At 41.2% G+C, this 23,008-nt stretch overlaps 1 protein-coding gene across 1 annotated transcript in view; it reads left to right on the top strand.

Moving 5' to 3' along the window:
* Window positions 1-434: 434 nt before the first annotated feature.
* The window catches only part of chd1 (chromodomain helicase DNA binding protein 1), a 36,639-nt gene continuing 14,065 nt past the window's right edge, over window positions 435-23,008 (top strand). The window contains exons 1-27 of the mRNA XM_044173354.1: window positions 435-805; window positions 2,376-2,492; window positions 3,589-3,796; window positions 4,133-4,255; window positions 4,435-4,631; window positions 4,829-5,100; window positions 5,583-5,808; window positions 6,433-6,533; window positions 6,649-6,827; window positions 7,018-7,142; window positions 7,744-7,960; window positions 8,202-8,291; window positions 8,451-8,641; window positions 9,626-9,814; window positions 10,732-10,894; window positions 17,146-17,298; window positions 17,473-17,544; window positions 17,641-17,790; window positions 18,258-18,406; window positions 18,644-18,740; window positions 18,836-18,931; window positions 19,076-19,252; window positions 19,408-19,568; window positions 19,659-19,700; window positions 19,788-19,921; window positions 21,093-21,231; window positions 21,417-21,567. Coding sequence (XP_044029289.1) covers window positions 2,440-2,492; window positions 3,589-3,796; window positions 4,133-4,255; window positions 4,435-4,631; window positions 4,829-5,100; window positions 5,583-5,808; window positions 6,433-6,533; window positions 6,649-6,827; window positions 7,018-7,142; window positions 7,744-7,960; window positions 8,202-8,291; window positions 8,451-8,641; window positions 9,626-9,814; window positions 10,732-10,894; window positions 17,146-17,298; window positions 17,473-17,544; window positions 17,641-17,790; window positions 18,258-18,406; window positions 18,644-18,740; window positions 18,836-18,931; window positions 19,076-19,252; window positions 19,408-19,568; window positions 19,659-19,700; window positions 19,788-19,921; window positions 21,093-21,231; window positions 21,417-21,567 — 3,855 coding nt within the window. The 5' untranslated portion in view covers window positions 435-805; window positions 2,376-2,439. The remainder of the gene's footprint in view (window positions 806-2,375; window positions 2,493-3,588; window positions 3,797-4,132; window positions 4,256-4,434; window positions 4,632-4,828; window positions 5,101-5,582; window positions 5,809-6,432; window positions 6,534-6,648; window positions 6,828-7,017; window positions 7,143-7,743; window positions 7,961-8,201; window positions 8,292-8,450; window positions 8,642-9,625; window positions 9,815-10,731; window positions 10,895-17,145; window positions 17,299-17,472; window positions 17,545-17,640; window positions 17,791-18,257; window positions 18,407-18,643; window positions 18,741-18,835; window positions 18,932-19,075; window positions 19,253-19,407; window positions 19,569-19,658; window positions 19,701-19,787; window positions 19,922-21,092; window positions 21,232-21,416; window positions 21,568-23,008) is intronic.

Below are 23,008 nucleotides of genomic sequence, written 5' to 3'. Positions count from 1 at the left end.
AGGCCTAAAGCCTAATTCGTCTTTGGAATGTTTCCGACATCAATGGTTACTTTCCATTCTTCACTCTCATTTCCTTTCTGTCCCTTTTCATTTATTTTCATTCATTCTGGGTTTCCAACTCACTCTGACTGGATACTGAATTATTCTTCCTTGCATGCTTGGATCTTACTTCAGTCCATTGTCTTTGATCTTCTTCCGATTCACTTGCCAGATTCAACATTTTCAAAATTCATGCTCCGGGACTCAAAGATGCCTTTCTCCTTCCACCTGCCCTCCTGCAATACCCCCATTCGCAGCCTTCACATTTCACAGTCCTATAGAAGTTAACATATCAATCTATAATTCCGTTTGTTCTGAAGAAGTATTTCTTGCCTAAAAATACGCGCTGCCAGATGTTTGCTGCTGTTGCAGTGTATAGAAGAGCACAGTCGTTACGTCACTGTCCGGGGTTTCCTAGAGAAGTGAACCCTACGGCGTCATGGCGGAGGCCGGTTGTCGGAAGACCCTGGATTGAAATGCCAGCTTTCTACAATCGCAGTTGACCGACGAGCGCTATATTTTGCTTACATCTAAAACGGGAAAGGGGACTTACTTGATTTTTTGGAGGGAGTGGAACACCAACATTGCAGTAGATCTACCTAACTGAATCGTTCGGGGCTGCGCTCCCTAACTGGGAGATAGCTAGCTAGCGTGAGGTAGCGTTAGCTATCGGTGGCTGCTAGCTCGCTAGATAAATAAACGAAGAAGGAAGGACCTCTGAAGTGGAAAGGCGGATTTAGACAACTATTTCATTGGAGTTTACCAGGTAACATAAAATCACACCAGGTAACATACAGCGTGGAGTTACTTATCCCTTAGTTCAGCGAGAAAGTAAGCTAACGTTGCATGTTGATGTGGTAAAAGCCGCGAGAAGTGAGCGGCGAATGAAAACAAGATGGAAGAGGGTGAAGTTATGCTAGCTAATTTGGGTTTGTGGGTTTAATAATGCATACTAAATAGGTTTAGCACTCTACTGTGGTCCACTACTTGCACATACATTTGCATAGTTAAATGTCGTTGACTGTTAAACACCGAGTACCGGCTATAACCGGGAAGTGAACATTCCAGCGGTTCCCTGCTAAGATGAACTAACGTTAGCGCAAAGTTTTGTCATTCTGTTAGCTTCTGTGCTAGCCTCGTGCTTCATAACGTCAAGTCAGCTAACGCTACTTTCCTTGACAACCTCAGTTTACGCTGGACTATCATCCCTTTCTCTTCATGTTTATTGAACCCACATTGATGTTAAATAACAAAAAGTGGTATGGCATTTAATGTTTGACTCACATTGTTGCGGCACATGTTGCGGAATTATAACGCTAACTGTTGCGCTTATTGTTTTACAGGTGTTATGATTTTCTAACCCAGAAAATCATAATACTAGCACAACACATACGAGCAAGCAAACAGTAATTGGTTATACATATGAGGACAGTCATTATCCTGTAGCAATAAAGTGGCTAGCATTAATCAAGCTGCTGGTGGTAATAATACAATAATGCCGATTGTTGCGGAATACTGTTCTCCGTTTGGATTTGGAGATAAAATACTGGCTGGCGCGTTGGCAGTGTCTGCATACATTACTGCTACCCGCCAATAGCTAATATTGGCGTCACTAGCCGGTATTAGCTAGTTAGATACAAGCTAAACTGTAGCCACACTAAGAATATATGGTACCCCGAAACGATGACACTAAAGTTGGCATAAGACCGTTTACTATAAGTCGTTTGTCGGCCTTGGCTAAGGTTAATGTGGTTATTTAGTGTTGAGTGTGTCCACGGTGCTTTGTGAGGATGTGAAAACACGCTGCTGCTATGCAGGCCTCATAACGTTAGGCCTCTGCGGTGAGGGAACAAATACAGCTAGCGTTAAGTTACGTTTAGCTACAGCCATCCGCACAGCGCCGTCTGTTCTGATATTCGTAAAAATAAGTTTTGTTGTTCTACGGAGACAGATAACCGCTATCAGAACTAAAACGCAGAGCATAAATGACTACACAAATTTTCACATTTAAAAAAAAAAGTCTCGTGGAAAAGTGTATTGACAGCTCCACAAGGACAGTTCATTGGTTGAACTTTGATGCAGGGGCTGTAGTTGGTTAGGGATGGTGTACTGAGCTGCAAAGGCATTTTACTTCGAAGCATGCGGATTTGTACCTGCAGAGTGTTGTTTTGTAATGTTGTGCCAAATTTTAACAAGCACAACTTTATCAGACCCTCTTCATATATGCTGCTGTGAAAGCATAATGTTACTGACACGAGTCAGCTTTGATGAAGACACAGTTCTGGCATTTCCCAGATAGTATTTCTAATGTTGTTAATGTGTATCTTCTCTTACAGGTTAACCACGTGGAACATAATACTACAGGTTGTCAGGGGGAAGTCTATATTTTTGGACTTCAACATGGCTGGACGCAGTGAGGATGAAAGTGTAAGCAACAGCAGTGGAGAGTCAAGGTAAATCAACAAATCATCTTTCAATTCAATTCAATTTTATTTATATAGCGCCAATTCATAACAGAAGTTATCTCATTGCACTTTTCCTATGGAGCAAGTCTAGACTGTACTCTTTATAATATTATTTTCAGAGAACCAACAAATCCCACAAAAGGACATCAGAGTAATTTGTTGATAGTGATTAAAATCTTTTGTTTATATTAAAGTGTCATCTCAGATGATACTGCTGATAATATATTGATAATTGTAACTATATCTGACCCTTATTGTTACACATTAGACTGGAGCAGAATACTTTCGTACGCCTTGTCTCCCATTTCTGTGTCTGGGACACTGCCATTTCCAGTTGGTTTACATTGAAATGTGTAATTTAGTTACAGACTGATGTCTAATGGTATGCCACTGATATTTACAGTCTTGTTGTTTCTCACAAGTCAGTGGTTTACACTACACAGCAGTATATTTTGCATTGAGGCAGGATTTTACAATTCTGGAAAGTTGTGGTGGCAGCAGTAATTAGCTGATCTTGATGATTGCAAGTTAAACTGTGGAATTAGCCCAATGCCAGTTAATCCCACTCAAATGTGCACTTGCACATAAGTAATAGGCTGATGACATTGGATTGCGTTGTGGTAAAAGTTGCACAATGATAAACTTTTTTGCTGGACATCCCTTTCTCTGTGGTGGCACTCCAGCTGCAATAACGCAGGTCTCTCATTGAAACGAATGATGGGGCTGTGTTTTTTGATGCAGGGCTGTCATTGTCTACATAAATAAGCTACAAGCATGCAACACTTTAAGTGCCTGTGCCATCGTGTTTATCTTTGTACAAGACCAGAATGGATGCCAATAAAGTTTAATACAGTGGAAAGGCCGAACACAGAATGTAATTTTTTTATTGTTGAAAAACATCTTAATTCGTGGGCAAAGAGAGGTATAGAAAAGGGTATTATTTTTGGTACAAGGTATTATATTGGCACCAGTACAAACATGTTTTGAGTCCAGTATGTCAAACTGATTATATTTGTGGATGAATCCTCTATTAATTACTAATGCACAAATATGTGTTTTATGATTTTCTCTTTACATGTGACAGTAATTCTGATGATGAATCCGGTTCTGGATCGGGCTCAGCATCAGCGTCCGGCTCAGGCTCCAGTTCCAGCTCCTCCAGCAGCAGCAGCCAATCAGGGAGCAGTGACTCAGGTAGTGGCTCAGACTCTGGCAGCCAGTCAGATTCTGACACAGAGAAATCCAAGGAGAAGATGGAACCGCCAAATAAGTCAAACATCGACGGAGCGGAGGTAAATAAACGTGATTTCCAAGAAATTATCAAAGATGGGCTCCTATTTGTTAATCCAACGGGACATGTGGAGAAAATAAAATTATTCTGTGAAGCTGCTTTTATATAATCAGCATCAAAGTGCATAACACTGCGTGAAACTATTACAAAATAGACTCAGCATAGTCGTTATACTCAGAGTTCAGATGGTTTGACTTGGTTTAACACATTTTCAGAGCACTGCTAGTACTCAACTCTTTTTGTTTTTAACATGGTGTCAACTCTTGTCGTGTGTCAAGCTTTTCGACATGTTTACATATATTTTTGGCTAATCTTCCACTACACTCATTGATTGCAGTTCTGGAAGTCCAACCCAAGTATCCTAGCAGTGCAAAGATCTGCTATGCTCAGGAAACAGCAGCTTCAGCAGCAGCAGCAGCAGCAGCAGAGACAAAGCTCCTCAAATAGTGGATCCGATGAGGTTTGTTTCAAACTGATCCCTAATACACTTTTTCTGCGCTGTTTGATTGGGAACTAATCAACACATTTGGAGATGTCATTAGTGTACTTAAATGGAACATTTGTAAGTGGAGGTGCACAATGAATTGGCACTATCTGATTATTCATAAACATCCTGTCTTTGATGATAATCTTTTCTAGGACTCGTCAAGTAGCGATGAATCTGACTCATCAAGTGGATCCAAAAGAAGAAGAAATTCAGGCTCCTCTGACTCTGGATCGGGTTCTGGATCTGGGAGTGGTTCTGGATCAGACTCATCAGCAGAGGACAACAGTGACGAAACAGCATCAGACTATGAGCCCAGTCACAAAATCAAAAGCAGAAAGCCTCCAACCAAGTAAGTGGGCAGTTGCCCTTTAATGGCTGCCTGTGTACACAGTTACATTATTCTTAAAATTTTTCTCTTCATAGTGGTCACTCACCTCAGCCAGTTAGGTATTGATCATAAGACCTATGATCTTGAAAGGAATACAAAAAGTGGCTTAAGTTTAACTCTGCACACACGTTACCTCTTCACCTCTTGTCATGTCTCAGGATGAATTTTCGGAATGGGAAGAAAAGCAGCACCCAGAGGAAGAAACCCCCAAAGTGTTCTTCTGAGTACGAGGATGATAACTACAAGAAGGTGGCGTCTGTGGGTCCACGCCGGCAGGCCACAGTCAACATCAGCTACAAGGAGGATGAGGAGCTGAAGACTGACTCAGACGACCTAGTGGAAGTTCTGGGTGAAGATGTTCCGCAGCCTGAGGAAGACGAGTTTGAAACACTGGAGAGAGTGATGGACAGCAGAATAGGAAGGAAAAGAGGTAAGGAACATAGTGCTAAGATTGTCATCCACTCTGATTTAACTGCCGCTATAGACAGGAATTTAGGCAGGTATGGAATTTCAGGTTTATCATAAAATTTTAGGGAAAGAGTTAGGCTTGGGCGGTATCAAGGTATTACGGTACATCAGGGTGTTTAGAAATCCTGAAGGTATGATTTTCAATACTGTCAAAAATACAGACGGTCCTCTTTCAATTATATTGATACGGAGATGCTATATTGAGGTTAGGGTTGAGTGATAGGTTATAAGTTTCCAACCGGCCACTGTCAGCCCAACAATTATTTAGGGAAAGTCAGGACATAACAGGGAGACTGCTTAAAACTTCTGTGTGACAAAAACAGCTTGAACTTCCTGTTGCTCTGTACTGTTAACTTTCAAAACAAAACAATCTTTTAGTCTGGTTCTAAGGATGAATAAAGAAATATGTTACACATTATTCCTTTTTTTTTTTTTCCCTAACAGCAACAGGAAGCGCAACCACCGTATATGCTGTAGAAGCAGACGGGGACCCCAATGCCAACTTCAATCCCAACAAAGAGGCTGGTGAGAGCCAGTATTTGATAAAGTGGAAGAACTGGGCCCATATCCACAACACTTGGGAGACCGAGGAGACACTCAAGTTACAGAACGTCAAGGGCATGAAGAAACTGGATAATTTCAAGAAGAAGGAACAGGAGAAAAAGAAATGGTGAGCGCTTCTCACTTTATTGAACTTGATCACAATCCTACAGTTTTACACACTAACAGTGAAAGCTGCCCAGTCTTCTACTGACCACTGAGCAGCAGGAAAGACTACTAGACAAATATAATGAGAACCATATGACCGGCAAAAGTAATAGAGGTCTCAGTGGCCAGCCGTCCTCCCTGGTCAATGCAATGACCTTACCCATGCTAAACTCCTACCTAAACTTAACCATTTCTATCCTTATGCATACACATAAATAAAATAAATTATTGAAAGCACAAATGTCACCATCTCTAACTTTGTCCTATCTTACTGTTCTTGGCTGAATTTGTTCATTTGAACCTAAACGTACCTACCTAAACAGTTGTTAATGTAGCTTCATTCACAGCTTTATTGGTTAAAATTTTAAACACATTTGTTCCTGTTGTGTCTCCTGAGCATTTAACTGTCAGTGCCTACAATTTGCTAGTCTCTAGGGGGATTCAAACCAGTCATCTTCTGAAAACGTGAATTTGTCATATTTTAACTTTTAATTTACTACCCTCTGAAAATGTGTTGGTTTGCCCCAGACAGCAAATGGAATACAGGCTATTGCTTACTTTTTTGATGCTTTTTTCCTCTCCCCAGGTTAAAGGCAGCTTCACCAGAAGATATAGAGTATTTCAATTGCCAGGAAGAATTGATGGATGACCTGCACTTTCAATACCAACTTGTAGAGCGAATCTTAGGTGCACCTTCTACCTTCTTTATCACTTGTTGTTTGTGTGAAACAGTTTACTCTGAATATATTTGATGCCACTGGATTTGTGTAACTAAATAGGTCTCTGAATTCCTTTTGAGCAGGACATTCAAACCAGAAGTCAGCGGCTGGTTACCCGGACTACCTGTGTAAGTGGCAGGGTTTACCATACTCAGAGTGTAGCTGGGAAGATGGTGCTCTGATCGCCAAAAAGTTCCAGAAATGCATCGATGACTACATGAGCAGAAACCAGTCCAAGACCATTCCTTCCAGAGACTGCAAGGTAACTCACTGCCAAGTCTCTACTGGCAGTGGAAGTATGTTGGTAATGCATTACACCTTGGTAGAGTGGAAACTGACACAGAAGAGCTAACAGCAAGCTAGACTAAATTCAAAACTCTACCAATCTGAAATACACTGAACTGTGAGCTTCGATTTACACGGACCTCACCAGCTGCTTTTCTTTCCTGTAGGTGCTGAAACAGAGACCCAGGTTTGTGCCCATGAAGAAGCAGCCTGTTTACATAGGAGGTGATGGACTGGAGCTCAGAGACTACCAGTTGGACAGTTTGAACTGGATGGCCCACTCCTGGTGCAAGTATGACTCAAGCAATCCTTAAATTCTTAACTTGCGTTGTCCAAAAGTACATTCTGTAATTATTGGGCTAATTAAGCTATAGTGGCACCTAAGATATTAATTAAGTTATTTAATTCAATTTATTTAATTCAATTTATTTATATAGCGCCAATTCATAACAGAAGTTATCTTATTGCACTTGTACTATAGAGCATGTCTAGACCGTACTCGTTATATGAGAGAGATTCATGTATGTATATGTTTTTATTTCACACATGCTTTGACAATGTTAACATCCATTTCCCGTGCCAATAAAGGCCAGTTGAAGAGAGAATTGTTGCTTTATTGCTTTTTTGGCTCTCCCCAGGTCAAAGGCACACAGAGAGAGACACACACACACACACACACACACACACACACACACACACACACACACAGGTAGTGGTGATATTAAAATGATAGTAATAAGACTAATAATTGTAGTAGCAGTTGACGATGGGGGCATATATATATAATAAAATGTGTGTCACAGTCAAATGCTGTATGCTCCATCACTCAGCAGTGTGTAACAGGCCCACAATCTGAGCTTTTGCTGTTGCTCTCTTCTGCTCGTCATTCATAGAGGCAACAGTTGCATCCTTGCTGATGAAATGGGTTTAGGGAAGACCATCCAGACCATCTCCTTCCTCAACTATCTATTTAATGAGCACCAACTGTATGGGCCCTTCTTGCTGGTTGTGCCTCTCTCTACACTAACCTCCTGGCAGAGAGAAATCCAGCTCTGGGCCCCTCAGATGAATGTCGTGGTCTACCTGGGAGACATCAGCAGCAGGAATATGGTATGGTGGTTCAAACACCTGTTACACACACATACACACACAGTAGGGGGAATGACAGTGCACTGGGTCATAATTGAATTGTATAAATCACTTATACAACCATATTGATACAATTTCATATTTCCCCTTTCCTGTAATTGAAGGTTAAGATGTATGAATGCAAGCAGCAAAGTCTTCAGTTTGTTAATGACTGTCTTCACATTTTTGATGTTTCCTTTTCTCCTGTGTTTTCATTTAATAGATCAGGACACATGAGTGGATGCATGTCCATAGCAAGAGACTGAAATTTAACATCCTCCTCACAACATATGAGATTCTTCTCAAAGACAAGGTCAGCTCAGCAGCTACTTCACTTTATCATGGATCATGGTCTTGCTGTTGTTTGTCACTTGATCTCCTTATTTATGACACATGAAATGATAACAGTTCTAAAGCTGTGCAGTATGATGTTGGCACATGTAAAACCTGTAACAAATGTGTGTGTCTCCAGTCATTTTTGGGCAGTGTTAACTGGGCCTTCATTGGTGTGGATGAGGCGCACCGACTGAAGAATGATGACTCCCTCCTCTACAAGACCATGATTGACTTCAAGTCCAATCACAGGCTTCTGATCACAGGAACGCCACTGCAGAACTCCCTGAAAGAGCTGTGGTCCCTGCTGCACTTCATTATGCCCGAGAAGTAGGCCATATCAATTGTTACGCTTAAAGACTAACTTAGTTCTCTCCTTGCTGCAGTGATGTAGCAGTATGTTCAGTACTCCTTGATACCACTGTCAGGTGTGGTTACAGGTACAACAGAGCACACTTTTCACCACGGCAAACAGTGATGTTGTGCACCAGCCAAAATTTCACCAGAAGAGGTCAGAGAAATAATGCTGTTCAGCTTGGCGTTAAAGAACTTTTAACACATCAAAGTGTGTTTACGGGTTTTGGTATACTACTGCATTTCTGAATGAAGTTGTATAAAGTCTTTTGTTTCTCCAGAGGGAGCTGCGTGAAGTCTAATAAATTGCCTCAATGATGTCTGGGGGTGTGGAATTAGAAAGAAGTGAGCTTACTAGGACTCTGTAGCCCGCTCCTCATATCTGCTTGAGGCTAGTGGCTGCAGGCTACATTACTAGCACAACACTGCCGAATTGCATTGTGGATAATGTAGGTGTCATGCTTTGGCAAAGTAGAAGAATTCATGCAATAAAAAAGGGGATATCTCTGTTTCTGCTGCTTCGATTTTGATACTTTCTTTGATACACTACTAGCTCTGCTACACAAATTTATATACTTTTTTTCTGCCTTTCCTGGATAGTAATAATTCTTCAAATGAAGCAATCAATGATAAATGACATGGACAAACTCAGACATATGCACTGCTTAATTTTAAGGGGTCACAGGCTAAAAAGTTTGACAACCACTGTGTTAACATTTTTTCCCCAAATGTCAGTCTTTTTCACATGAAAGCGCAGTAAAAAGGTCCTGATAAATAATGGTGTAACAATATATCATGAAAAGCTATATGATACAAACAAACCTATGAGACAAGAATGATGAAACTTTTTTCAGGTTTTGCACGTTTTGCTTCCAATGGGGAATAAATAAGGAATTTCATCCCGAGTTGACTGTATTGCTACACTCCCACTGATGTGTGTTGTATGTCTTGTTTCTCAAGGTTTCACTCATGGGAGTTGTTTGAGGAGGAGCATGGTAAAGGCAGGGACTCGGGCTACACCAGTCTGCACAAAGAGCTGGAACCTTTTCTACTGCGCCGAGTCAAGAAGGATGTGGAGAAATCTCTTCCTGCCAAAGTGGAGCAGATTCTCAGAGTTGAGATGAGTGCTATCCAAAAACAGTATTATAAGTAAGAGCGGCACACTACCTTTTTAAGTAGAAGAAAAAATGTAGATATGATTTCTCATCATTATGCACCTTAAATAAACTACATGAGTGAACTTTGGATAGGGTTGAATATAAGTGCAATAAAAGCTTTGTGAGTAAAAAGCCAATAAGATTAATTTATCACTGATTAGTATTTTAAATATTTTTTATAATCATATGATCTGCTTAATGAGGTAGCTTAGGCATAGTGTTAACCGTTCCTCCTGCAGCTTCCAGATGGTGGTCGGGAAGTACAGGGAAGACTCACTTTTTTTTTCTTTTTTTTTTTAACCCCCTTCACTTTTGCCTTGCCAGTAGCTGGGAGGCAAGACACGGGAACGTCTTGGGTATTGAGGAGCTGCAGTGTTTATTCTAAGGGTGCACCATAATTGGCTGATATTTGTTCTAAAAAGTTTCATTGGTGGTCTCTATTAACGTCGATTAGAAGAGCCGATCAGATGATGCAATGCCGCCCAGGTTAACAGCCGGCGATCAAGTGTTTGCAGAGAAACACAGAGAGAGAGAGAGAGTATTAGAGAGTATTATGTTAGAAGACGCAGACACTGTGGATAAGTTTGAGTGAACACTAAACTAAGGTGGAGAATTAAGTAGAATGAAAATGGCGAAATAAGGAATATATACCCCAACGCAGGGGTATTGTGAGTCTGAACACAGCCTTACTTCCCCCATCATACTCAAAAATCCTTCGAAGTGCGCTGCAACAATCAATCAGTTGATCTGTGGCCACTTCCTGCTAGAGTGAGAAGAGAGAAGAGTCATTTAGAGTCAGTATGGAAAAGGACATTTCTAGTTAATCTAATTTTGCTGCTAGATATTTTAGCATAATTTATGGAATAGTATAGTAATGTGTGTGTGTGTGTGTCTTCTGTTTGTGATCAGATGGATCTTGACCAGGAACTACAAGGCTCTGAGTAAAGGTACGAAAGGCAGCTCGTCGGGCTTCCTGAACATCATGATGGAACTGAAGAAGTGTTGTAACCACTGTTACCTTATCAAGCCCCCAGAGGACAACGAGTTCCTCATCAAAGCTGAAGCCTTACAGGTCTGTTTATTTTATGCAATTGTGTTGCAACATCAGGGTTTCTGTTAGTCCTGACAAAGTGTATATTTTTTAATATAAGAGTTCTGAAATTGGGTTTTTATCAAAAACAAATATGACTATATAATTTCCAGTTATGATATTTTTTGGAGTTCCCCTAGTATGTGTTTGCACATAAACATCATATCCTGGTTTTGAGAAATCCAGATAATATTAACGTCACATTTACAGGGATATGAATTACTATGTTTCATGTGAACATAATATGCCAAATGATAGTGAAAACCAGAATAAGTTTCAAAACTGGGGTTGTGTGTTAAGATGCATTTTAATGTAGTCTAAACAACAAATCTCTAAGACGTTACTTGCGCAAATGGCTTTCCATAGGTGTGTACGTTCAGGAGATAGTCTGGGATGTCTCCAGTGAATTTAATCAGGATTGCTCAAAGGCATCTTGAGTTATGGGCAAATATGTGATAGGCCATGCCCACTTGCACCAATCAATATGAAACTTCAGATTTTGGTTAACACTTGCCCCCAGAGCATGCATACCAAAATTGTTGAAATTCTGTCCATCGGGTTTTGAGGTATATGTTTTTGGAATTTGTGGCGCCCTCTATGGGTCAGGCTCAGAATGCTTTGGCATGCCTATTCCCAAACACGGACAAAAGATATCTCCCAAGATTTCTGATGATTGGACACATTATTAATGAGTTATGGCTTATGGGTTATTTCCTGCTAAGCCCCTCCCTTTTGCAAAGATATTTTGGTTGATGGCGGCCATGTTTTTCAACCTTGCTAATTTGTAATAGAAATGTGTATCTCAGTCCTGCAATATATCCCAAATTTGGTGTTGATACAGTCAAAATCCAAAAAGTAGATGTAATTTTACTGTTTTCATGCAAATTTGCAGAAAATCCATCATGGTGGACTTTTATGGTCCCTGAGGTTTTTTTGTAGAGCATATTTGAGCTGCACTTGTGGAATAAATAAGTCATTGAAATAAAACTAGTTTACATGGCGGAGTGCTGAGGATGAATTAAGAAGTCTCACAGCCTGAGGGAAGACGCTGCTCTGTATGATGGTACGACAGCGGATGCTTCTGTATCTCTTGTCAGACAGCAGCAGGGTGAACAGGTTGTGGCTGGCGTGGTTACTGTCCTTTAGTATCCTTTGCGCAGGCACCTCACCTCTCCAATTTCACTGATGCTCAGTAGATGGGTACCAGTGATCTTCTGAGCAGTTTTAATCACCTGCTGCAGAGCCTTTCCTGTAAGGATGCTATTGCTCCTCTGTAAAAGTTAATAAGAACTTGGCACGGGAAGTTTGCCTTCTTAAGTTTCCTGAAGAAATACAACTGTTTCTGAGCTTTCTTAACCAAGGTGGAGATGTGAGATGACCATGACAGCTTCTCTGTGATGCTGATTCCCAGGAACCTAAAACTATTCACCTGCTCCACCTCAGCTCAACTGACGTAGACAGGGGTGTGTGTCTTTGCCTCCTTTTTCCTAAAATCAACGATCACCTCCTTGGTTTTGCTGATGTTGAGCAGTAGGTTGTTCTCTGTGCACCACTCTGCAAATTTGTGGATTTCCTCCCGATATGAAGTCATAAGTGGAAAACACACTGCCGCAGCGGGGCAGCATATGACGCGCGTCAGGTGCCGCCTATCTCTGCTTATCCATTGATCTACACCATAGACTGTATATGTATACATTATAGGCAGTGATCTACACACACAAGAGACAGCAACAAGAGGTGAGGACAGGAAGTCGAGCTGCCACGGGAGCCAGAATGTACAAGCAGGGAGCAAGTGGAGTTTATTTATTTATTTAATTTTTGCCTTGTAGATAACAGGCACAAGTGAAATAGTTAAAATTACAGTGAAAACAAACTAGTAAATAATGTCAAGATTGTGTTGTAGTAGTAGTAGCGTTTTTTCAATGGCAGCGAGGCTAGAAATAGGGCAGTGGTGTGAATTGTTGCAGAGCAGTGCACCGCCAGTGTGGGGGTTGTACATAGAAAATATTGGGGTTGGCTGTTGACGCTCACTGTTCGGCGATGGTGTGTTTTGGCCTTCATCGTTGTTTGAAATCTGGCCGATGATCGTTGTGTCATCTGCAAACTTCACAACAACGTTGTCTCCATGTCAGGGGTTTCAGTCATTGGTGTACAGTGTAAACAGGACGGGGATGAGCACACAGCCCTGAGTGGCTCCGGTGTTCAACCCTAGAGTGGAGGAGGCGTGGCCACCAATCCGAACTGTCTGGGGTCGGTTTGTGAGGAAGTCCAATATCCAATTACAGAGTGTGGTACTAAAGCCCGGAGAGCTAAGTTTTCCAATCATTATCACGGGGGAGATTGTGTTGAATGCTGAGCTGAAATCAACAAACAGCATTCTGACGTAGGTGTTGTTGTTCTCAAGGTGTGTGACGACTGAGTGGAGGGCAGTGGAGATGGCATCCTCTGTGGATCTGTTGGTTCTGAATGCAAACTGGTGAGGGTCCAGGCTGGCTGGGATGTTGTTCTTTATGTGCTGTAGAACCAGTTTCTCAAAGCACTTCATAAGAATGGAGGTGAGTGCTACTGGGCGGTAGTCATTTAGACTAGACACTGTAGATTTTTAGGTACAGGTACGATGGTGGCTATCTTGAAGCAGGTGGGCACAATCTCCTCTGACAGTGATATGTTAAAAATGTCAGTAATATCATCGACTAGCTGGTTGGCACATGTTCTTAGTACACGGCCAGGGGTGTTATCAGGCCCAGCAGCTTTTTGGGCTCATATTACTGTGGAAACACTTGCGCATCTTTCCAGTTATTGGGCCAAGTTTCAGCTCATTCCAGCTCACGGCAATTTGAGCTGAGGCAGAAGATGACAAATAATAATTAAAGCTGCAATTGAACAGGCCCTCGCCTCCACGAGTGCCTCGGGGGGGGTGCGACAGCGCGACAGCCATGGTCTTGTGATCGGAGGCTGGCTGACTCTTGATTCTTCAAGACCACCTGCTTGAACGAGTTAAATATATCAGAATCAGAATCAGAAATACTTTATTGATCCCCGTAGGGAAACTCTTTTGTTCCAGTAGTTCTTCCTTACGTCAGTGCAGGAGAAAACGATATTATACACTATAAACAGGTCAGAAATAAATTAAGTAACATGTTGGTATAAGTATAAGATAAACTAAGTGTCGAGTACCAAGTGGGTTTACTGGTAGATGGTGAAGTACAGTATAAATACAATGTCACTAATTATGTAATAAATAATAGTAAAAGCGGAGGTGCATGTACTGTCGAGAGTAATTGAGGTATATCCGTAACAGTAATAAGAAAAACTAACAAGGGAAAACTAATATTGCACTTGAGTAGTAAACAGAATATTGCACAATTATTATTAATTATGGCGGAGATGTAATGCTCAATGTCCAGTTTAGTGACCTAGGGTCAAACAGACTAATCCTTAGAGGGAGGAGTTAAATAGTTTGATGGCCACAGGCAGGAATGACTTCCTGTGGCGCTCTGTGGTGCTCTTTGGTGGGATGAGTCTTCCGCTGAAGGTGCTCCTTTGTTTAGCCAGCACGTCATGGAGCGGGTGGGAGACACTGTCCAAGATGGCGTGTAGTTTGGCCAGCATCCTCCTCTCTGACACCACCGCCAGAGAGTCCAGCTCCACCCCACAATGTTACTGGCCTTACGGATCAGTTTGTTCAGTCTGTTTGCGTCCGCTACCTTTAACCTGCTGCCCCAGCATGCAACAGCATACAGGATAGCACTGGCCACCACAGACTCATAGAACATCTTCAGCATTGTCCGGCAGATGTTGAAGGACCTCAGCCTCCTCAGAAAATAGAGGCGGCTCTGGCCCTTCCTGTAAACAGCCTGAGTGTTCTTGGTCCAGTCCAGTTTATTATCCAATATACTTTTTGTGTCCACTATGTGGCGCTAGAAAACATGCACTTATCATACACGGTGTTGCTGTGTATCAAGTGTAGATAAAACACAATAATAACAATAAAACTCCAAATGAACCTTTAAATGTCCTCAGTCCAGGACTCTTATCAACATGATGTATTTGGGGTCTTAAAAAGTATTAAAATTTGATAAATCAATTTAGCTACAATTAAGGCCCTTAAAAAGTTATAATTGCCTTTTTCCGAGGTATTAAATTTTGCAGCTTGTTTTCAATATATATATTTGTCCAAAGAGGTTGTATGCTAAAGTTTGCATGAATTTAATCACTGCGTAGGTGCATAGTGGGATTCTGTGTAGTTTCTTTATGGAATCCTGCTAGATTTGACGTTATCTGGAAAGGACAGCCGTTAGCGCGCTCACTGACTGACTACTTCTTGATAACGTGAAGTTCCCTTACTCCCGGGTGTTAAACTGCCCAGAAAAGGGTTGGAGGACAAGGAGTTTGAACCATGGCTGAGGCCCGTCTCTGGAAATAACCGTGAGGCATACTCGCTGTGTCAGAAGGCGATAAGTGTTACCTTAATGGGGATCAGCGCTGTCGGGTCCCACATGCTAAGTGCTAGCCACAAAGCCGCTATGGGACGCAGACAGCGGGTCTCTATGGCGCATTTCTGTGCTACACCACCGTCCCTACCAACCACCGCTGACGCTACTACAAAGGCTTCATCATCAACTGCTGACTGCTGATCTTTTCAAGCGATGTTCCCAGATTCGGAATATAGGGTACATAGTCAGATTCGGTTTAGCCCCATACTTTAAAGAACAGCTTGTTGATTGCATCAACAGATGCCCTGATGGGTATTTAAGAGGAAGCTCCTACATGACATCACCCCCCTGAAGCTCACCAAAGTTTCATATATTACCTTTTATCAAAGTTTAATGTTTATTGGTCAAATACTGGTTATACAAGTACATGTAGGGAAATTCTTCTTGACTCCAGTTCCTTTAATTGTGCCATAACATACATATGAAAGACAAATAACAAAGAGCTCAGTGTGTGTGTGTGTGTGTGTGTGTGTGTGTGTGTGTGTGTGTGCGTGCATATGTGCGTGTTATAGGAAACAAGATTGTGTTTCTAGCTCTCATGTATTACTGATATTACTCTACCAATTTTGCAATGAGGTAGCACTGTTACTAATTTTGGAACGAGGTAGCACTGTTACCAATTTTGGAACAATGTGGCACTGTTACTAATTTTGGAACCCGGAATTCGCCACATCGCCACGGCAACACCGCTTGAAAAACATAAAAAGCCTTGCAATTTAGCATCACTACGGTCTTTAGATTACACTGCTCAAATTTGAAGTAGATCCAATTCATTCTCTAGGAGGAGTTTGTTAAATTACAGAGCCTGTAAATGGTGAAAAATGGCACGTTAAATTCAAAATGGCTGACTTTGTGTTGGGTTTAGGGTATGACTCCAAGAGGCTTTTTTTAAGTACAGAGATTAAGTCTAAAAGTCATTAGGGGGTGCTATATAGCCAACATGCCAGCCCCAAGCCCAAAAGTGAACTCAAATTGAAGTATTTACCAGTTCAAGTCTGGGCGTAACATTTTGTGAGTCTTTGAGCATCCTAAAGGAAAACTCTCTCAAAAGGAACTAAAATATGTTCTTTATGATGAGCAATGAACCCCCAAAATCTCATGAAGATCAAAGCAACTTTATCTCAACCGTGGCATGCGTTGGGGGGAGTTTTCAAGCATTCTAAGCCCCTCAAAAATGCATTTGAAGAGCAGAATAATAATTATCTCTACAAAAACAATAGGTTCCTTGTGCTCCGGCCCTAATAATAACAAACCTGCACAAACTCAATAGGGTTCTACTCCTTCGGGGTTTGAAACCTAACAATATGGTGAACTTGTTAGCAAACATTTGCTCATTTACACATCCAGCGCTTATGGAGCACTATTATCATTTATTTGGAGTCAGGCATCTGGTTAATGTAAGTCCAATATTTGCTCTGTTTTGTTGTTTTACCAACTCCTGAGGGAAATATCTGTCTCTTTAGCTGCTAAATGCTCCGCTATGTTCGCCAGCTAGTCTCTAACTATGTCTGTCTATTGTTTGGTGCTGAGCAGATAGTGTATCGTGGGCTTTTAGAGCTTTTTCACTAAAAACAGCGACCTGCTGCAGCCAAAAACGACTCAGAGAGAGAGCTAACTTAGTGGATGTGGTTAATTCCAGCAGCATACCAAATGAACACAGCTGTGTACATATTAATTTCATGATATTACTTGGAGAGGATAGACCAGTAACTGTTAGCCCCTCTTTTCTTCTTATAGCAATTGATCCGCAGCAGTGGGAAGCTGGTTCTGTTGGACAAACTGCTGGTGCGTTTGAAGGAGCGAGGCCACCGAGTTCTCATCTTCTCCCAGATGGTACGGATGCTGGATATCCTGGCTGAATACCTGAGAAGCCGACAGTTCCTCTTTCAGGTAGCTACACGCTGTTCTCACATGACCTTAGGACATACCATACATACATACATACACAGATATGCCCCACAAAAGCACTCTCTGAATTTTGTTCCAGCTAACCAGAAAAGATTAAATGCCATCTACACATTTCTGTTATAAATTCTGAATTTGAAATGTTGTGAATTTGTATAGAGATTAGATGGCTCCATCAAAGGGGAGATGAGGAAGCAGGCGTTGGATCATTTTAATGCTGAGGGCTCAGAGGTAAGTTCTATGCCCTGGTTACAGTAAATGCAGTTTATGCTTCATTTGAATGAACTAGGACTGTAACATACAGTGAACCCCCACTTGTGTGCCCAGGATTTCTGCTTCCTGTTATCAACGCGTGCTGGTGGTTTGGGTATCAATCTGGCATCGGCTGACACAGTAGTCATCTTTGACTCAGACTGGAACCCCCAGAATGATCTGCAGGCCCAGGCCAGAGCCCACAGGATCGGACAGAAAAGACAGGTAAACGACAACTGTCATAAACCTAGATCCAGCCCAACCCCGCTGTGGGCGATTATCCAGTGGTGGATGAAGTGCTTAAATTCTTCACTTAAGAAAAAGTAACAATACCACAATTTAAAAATACTCAAGTACTTACAAGTAAAAGTCCTGCAAATTTGACTTGAGTAAAAGTACAGTGTTAGCAACTTGTACTTAAAGTATGAAAAGTACTCATTTAGCAGAATGGCCCATTTCTGAGGTTTATATTATTATATATATTATATGATTATTTTATTATTGATACATTAACATGTGAGTAGCATTTTAATGTTGCAGCTGGTTGAGCTGGAGCAAATTTGAACTACTTGATAATCTTTCTAGCCCTACTCGGATCAACCCTAGACATAAATTATCCATCTTATCCAAATGCTGTCCTAGTGATATACACAGTACACTGTATATCCCACTGTTTGCTTGTGGACTGGCAGGTGAATATCTACCGTCTGGTGACAAAGGGCTCAGTGGAGGAGGACATCATTGAGAGGGCGAAGAAGAAAATGGTGCTGGACCACCTTGTCATTCAGAGGATGGACACCACAGGGAAAACTGTCCTCCATACTGGTGCTGCTCCCTCAAGGCAAGCAACACATACCACATTCTGCTGCTTGACTGGCTTTCCTCCTTTTGCCTATGTCTCTTGAACTAAAATTTCTGTGCTTGTTGACCACCTACTTATCGACAGCTGCCAAGACGAGTGCAGCTTTTCTTTTTCACCCAAAACATCTAATCAAGAGATTTCATCTGTAGTGTTTGAATCAACGGTTGCTGCTACACTTTGTTGTTATTTCACTTGAGTGTGTTTTATTACATACAGTTCAGCGCCATTCAACAAGGAGGAGCTGTCTGCCATCCTGAAGTTTGGTGCTGTGGAGCTTTTCAAAGAGCAAGAGGGTGAGGAGCAGGAGCCTCAGGTATGTAGTTATATACAGAATTGTGTGTACATAATCACACTTTTTTTTCCCAAAATATATTGAAGTAACATCTCATGGCCTGTTCTGCTCTTTAGGAAATGGACATTGACGAGATCCTCAAAAGAGCTGAGACCAGGGAGAATGATCCTGGACCCTCAACAGTGGGAGAAGAACTGCTGTCTCAGTTCAAGGTAAAAAACACAAAACAAAACAAAACAAAAAAAAAAACAACCTGTTTTTTATTTCAGAAACTGGTTGAACGATATCCAAAATTGTTATGCTCTGTTCTTCAGCAAGTTCACGTTTACAGTTGTTTGTTGACCTGGCCTGCGCAGGTGGCCAACTTTTCCATGATGGAGGACGAGGAAATAGATATTGACTCTGAACGTAGTCAGCGGAGTTGGGACGAAATCATTCCTGAGGAGCAGAGGAGAAGAATGGAGGAGGAGGAGAGACAGAAAGAGCTGGAGGAAATCTATATGCTGCCACGCATGAGGAATTGTGCCAAACAGGTACACAAGTAGCCATGCCAAATATTATAAGGACCCGTGATTTAGGTTTTTAGTTTTCAGAAAAACTGTTTGCTGCAATTTGTGTGCTCTGTGGTATTGTACGTTTTGGGTTCTTAATGAACTTCCAGATGATTTTTCTTGGTTTGTGTTAACAGATAAGCTTTAACGCTAGTGAGGGCCGGCAGAGCAGGAACAGGAGGTATTCTGGGTCTGACAGTGACTCCCCCTCTGACCGAAAGAGGCCGAAAAAACGAGGACGGCCTCGAACCATACCACGAGAAAATATCAAGGGCTTCAGCGATGCTGAGATCCGGAGGTGATTATACTAACAACCGGTTTCTCAGTTTGGCTATATGTCTGCTCCTCCTCACATATTCCTTTTAACATCTCTGTGAACTGCTTACAGGTTTGTCAAGAGTTACAAAAAATTTGGAGGACCACTGGAAAGGTAAACTGCATTAGATTATGTTATTATTGTTTTTAACAATTAACAACATGCCACACAGTATGCTAAACATGTGTCTTCTTCACTCAGGTTGGATGCTATTGCTCGTGATGCTGAACTTGTGGATAAGTCTGAACATGACCTGAAACGCTTGGCAGAGATGGTTCACAACGGCTGTGTGAGAACACTACGAGAAAACCCCTGTGGACCAGAGAAGACCTCAGGTAACCAAACGGATGTATTAAAGATTCCATCCCCCTATGATGGGGAAATACAGATTTTTGCATACTGGTACACCGTTTAAGATTCGACTGAAGGGTAGTGGTTCGCCTCGGGGGCTTCTCAACTAATGATTCGAATTTTGACATTTAGTCTAATTTTAAGGGGATTGGTGTTGGGAGGGAGATTTTGTTGTCTGTTATGTCTTCCTCCTTGTTCACCATAAAAATTAGAGGCATGGGCACATTTGGAATCTGTGTAGCTCAGTGGATGGCCAATGCCAGATCCCATTCACAATGAATAGCAGCCTCGCTGTCCCAGCTTTTGAGTCCGAATGTATGATTAGCCATAACCTACATTCAGGCTAGACTCACCAAAGACTTGTTTTTGTATATTATATAATGTATTAAATTATATTGTACTCTCACTGTTCAAATGCCCAAGAATTGCAAATTCAATTGTGAGGTTAATATGTTATATCATGTTAGTGACAGAGATTGGCAAATGTTGTAAAGTATTAGATTTTATTTGCAGTATTTTCTGTGACACACAAAACTGGATGACTAAAAAAGAACACATAAGTAGGACTGAAACTAACGAATAGAAATAAAATAAAATGCATCTATTGATCATTTTTATGATTAATTAATTTAGTCCGTCATATGTCAGATTATTGTGGAAAATTATAATTTCTCCGATCCCAAGGTGAAATCTTGAAATGGTTTATTTGTTCAATTAACAGTCCAAAACTGAAATTGACTGTGATATAAAATGTGTAATATTGAAGAAGCTGGAACTAGAAATTCTTTTGGCCTTTTTGCAATATACATGATTTAATTAATTACTTAATAGTTAATTAAATACTTGGGAAAAGGGAATGCCTACCCTAGTACAGTTTTCTATGCTCTAGGTGAATATGAATCCATTTTAACCTCATCTAATTACTGTACAGCGTTGCAATTTTCCAGACGGCAAATTAACTGCTCTGTATACATACCGGTAGGGCTATAGAGGTTACAATACGCATTGTACTGTATCTTGTTTACCAACAGTACAACATTGTACCCCTCAAAATGTGAATTATTTTCTTAAACAGCTGTCTCTTGCGTGAATAAATTGTTATTTAAGCATGAAACATGATGAAACTGCTTCTTTTTCCACATGTTTGATCATCAGGAGGAAGAAGAGGGAAAGTGAAAGGCCCTACATTCAGGATCTCTGGAGTCCAGGTGAATGCCAAGCTTGTTATCTCCCACGAGGAAGAGCTGGCTCCACTCCACAAGGCCATTCCTGCTGACCCTGAGGAGAGAAAGAAGTAAGGCTCCTGATACACTATATGATTTCTCTTAGACAGGATTGGGCATCACAGCTTATTTTTTTTAGGTCTGTGTGATATCCAGTAAGTTACACTCATATTTTTTCTATATCAAGCAACCCTTTTGCTAAATATGACATGACCAACTTTGTATGTCTAGATTTTAATTGTGTGTATTTGAATAGGTATATGATTCCATGCCACTCGAAGGCAGCACACTTTGACATTGATTGGGGGAAGGAGGACGACTCCAGCCTCCTCATAGGAATCTATGAGTACGGTTACGGCAGCTGGGAGATGATCAAGATGGATCCGGACCTCAATCTCACACACAAGGTGAGTTAAGGCACAGTACATTTCTAATCTCTTTGTGTGATTATCAGAGTATCATGTATATTATCCCATTGTCTTGTTTTTAATATTACATATTCAATTTTTCAATTTTATTTATATAGCGCCAATTCATAACAGAAGTTATCTCATTGCACTTTTCATATAGTGCAGGTCTAGACCGTACTCTTTTATAATATTATTTACAGAGACCCAACAATTCCCACCATGAGCAAGCACTTGGCGACGGAGGCAAGGAAAAACTTCCTTTTAACAGGTAGAAACCTTAAACAGAACCTATAGGCTCTAGGTGGGCTAGCATCTGCCTTGACCGGTTGGTTTGAGAGAGGGGGGGTGGGCAGGAGGAATAAGAACATACAATGCAAATTCCACAGAGATTTAAAATAATGATAAAAATAATGGTAGTGGTAATAATATTAATAAAATAATAATAGTGATAATAATGATAGGAATTATAATGATACTAATAATAATATTTGTAGTAGCAGTTGTCAAGCAGGAACATAGGGGCAGTAGGTGGCCTGCAATCATAGATCCAGACTCTATAGCTCCGGAGGCAAGAATACCTGCAAGAAGCGACAGAAGGAGAGAGGAGAGAGACGAGAAAGCACAAAATTATGGGACAGGGAAGATTTAGTAATATGCATTAATAAGATAAGAATGCATACAGATGGTGAGGGAGAGAGGTGTATCATGGGAAGTCAAATACTCAAATACTGTCATGTTGTCAATAAGAAAAAATAAATATGTAACAAATGTCATTAATGCTCCATCGTAAGACTCTGACCTGTTCATAATTCCTGAACAACTGCAGCTAGTGCTGGTTTATACAGGACAGGTACACCAGCCTGACTAAAATGCACACGAGAAGACACATTGTAGCAGGGCTCAAGCATTTTGGCCAAATGCTTAAATTCTGTATTCTCAACGACCCATAGACTGTGTATATATATATATATATATATATATATATAGACCGATCATGGTTGCATATCTGCAGCAATAAATGCTCATAGCATTAGTTACTTACTTGGCACGGTCTGAATGTGCAGTGAGAGGCTGCCTGAACCCTGTGGAGAGGAGGACTCTCCTTCCAGTCTGTTTTTGTCTTGTTCCGCTAATCAACACATCTGGGTGATGCCGTCGTAAATGACATGTTTGAAGTGTTTCCACAGACATATCCGGCTTCAGTTGAACAATGTCAGCATACAGTTTGACACTCATAGTTGCCCATCGTAACTACCTGGGAAACCATAATGCTCCCATACAGTGGATCTAAATGCCACAGGAGGATCCTCCAGCTCTGTGTTTAACGTTCGAAGGCAGCGACACTACAGGAGCTTGACTAACCGGGCTAAGCCAACTAGCATGCTACAGCTGATAGACAGCAACTGGTGCACTGCCAAAACGTTCCAGGTAATATTCG

Source organism: Siniperca chuatsi, linkage group LG18, assembly GCF_020085105.1.
Source record: "Siniperca chuatsi isolate FFG_IHB_CAS linkage group LG18, ASM2008510v1, whole genome shotgun sequence".
NCBI lineage: Eukaryota > Metazoa > Chordata > Actinopteri > Centrarchiformes > Sinipercidae > Siniperca > Siniperca chuatsi.
This window is presented reverse-complemented; position numbering and strand designations above follow the sequence as displayed.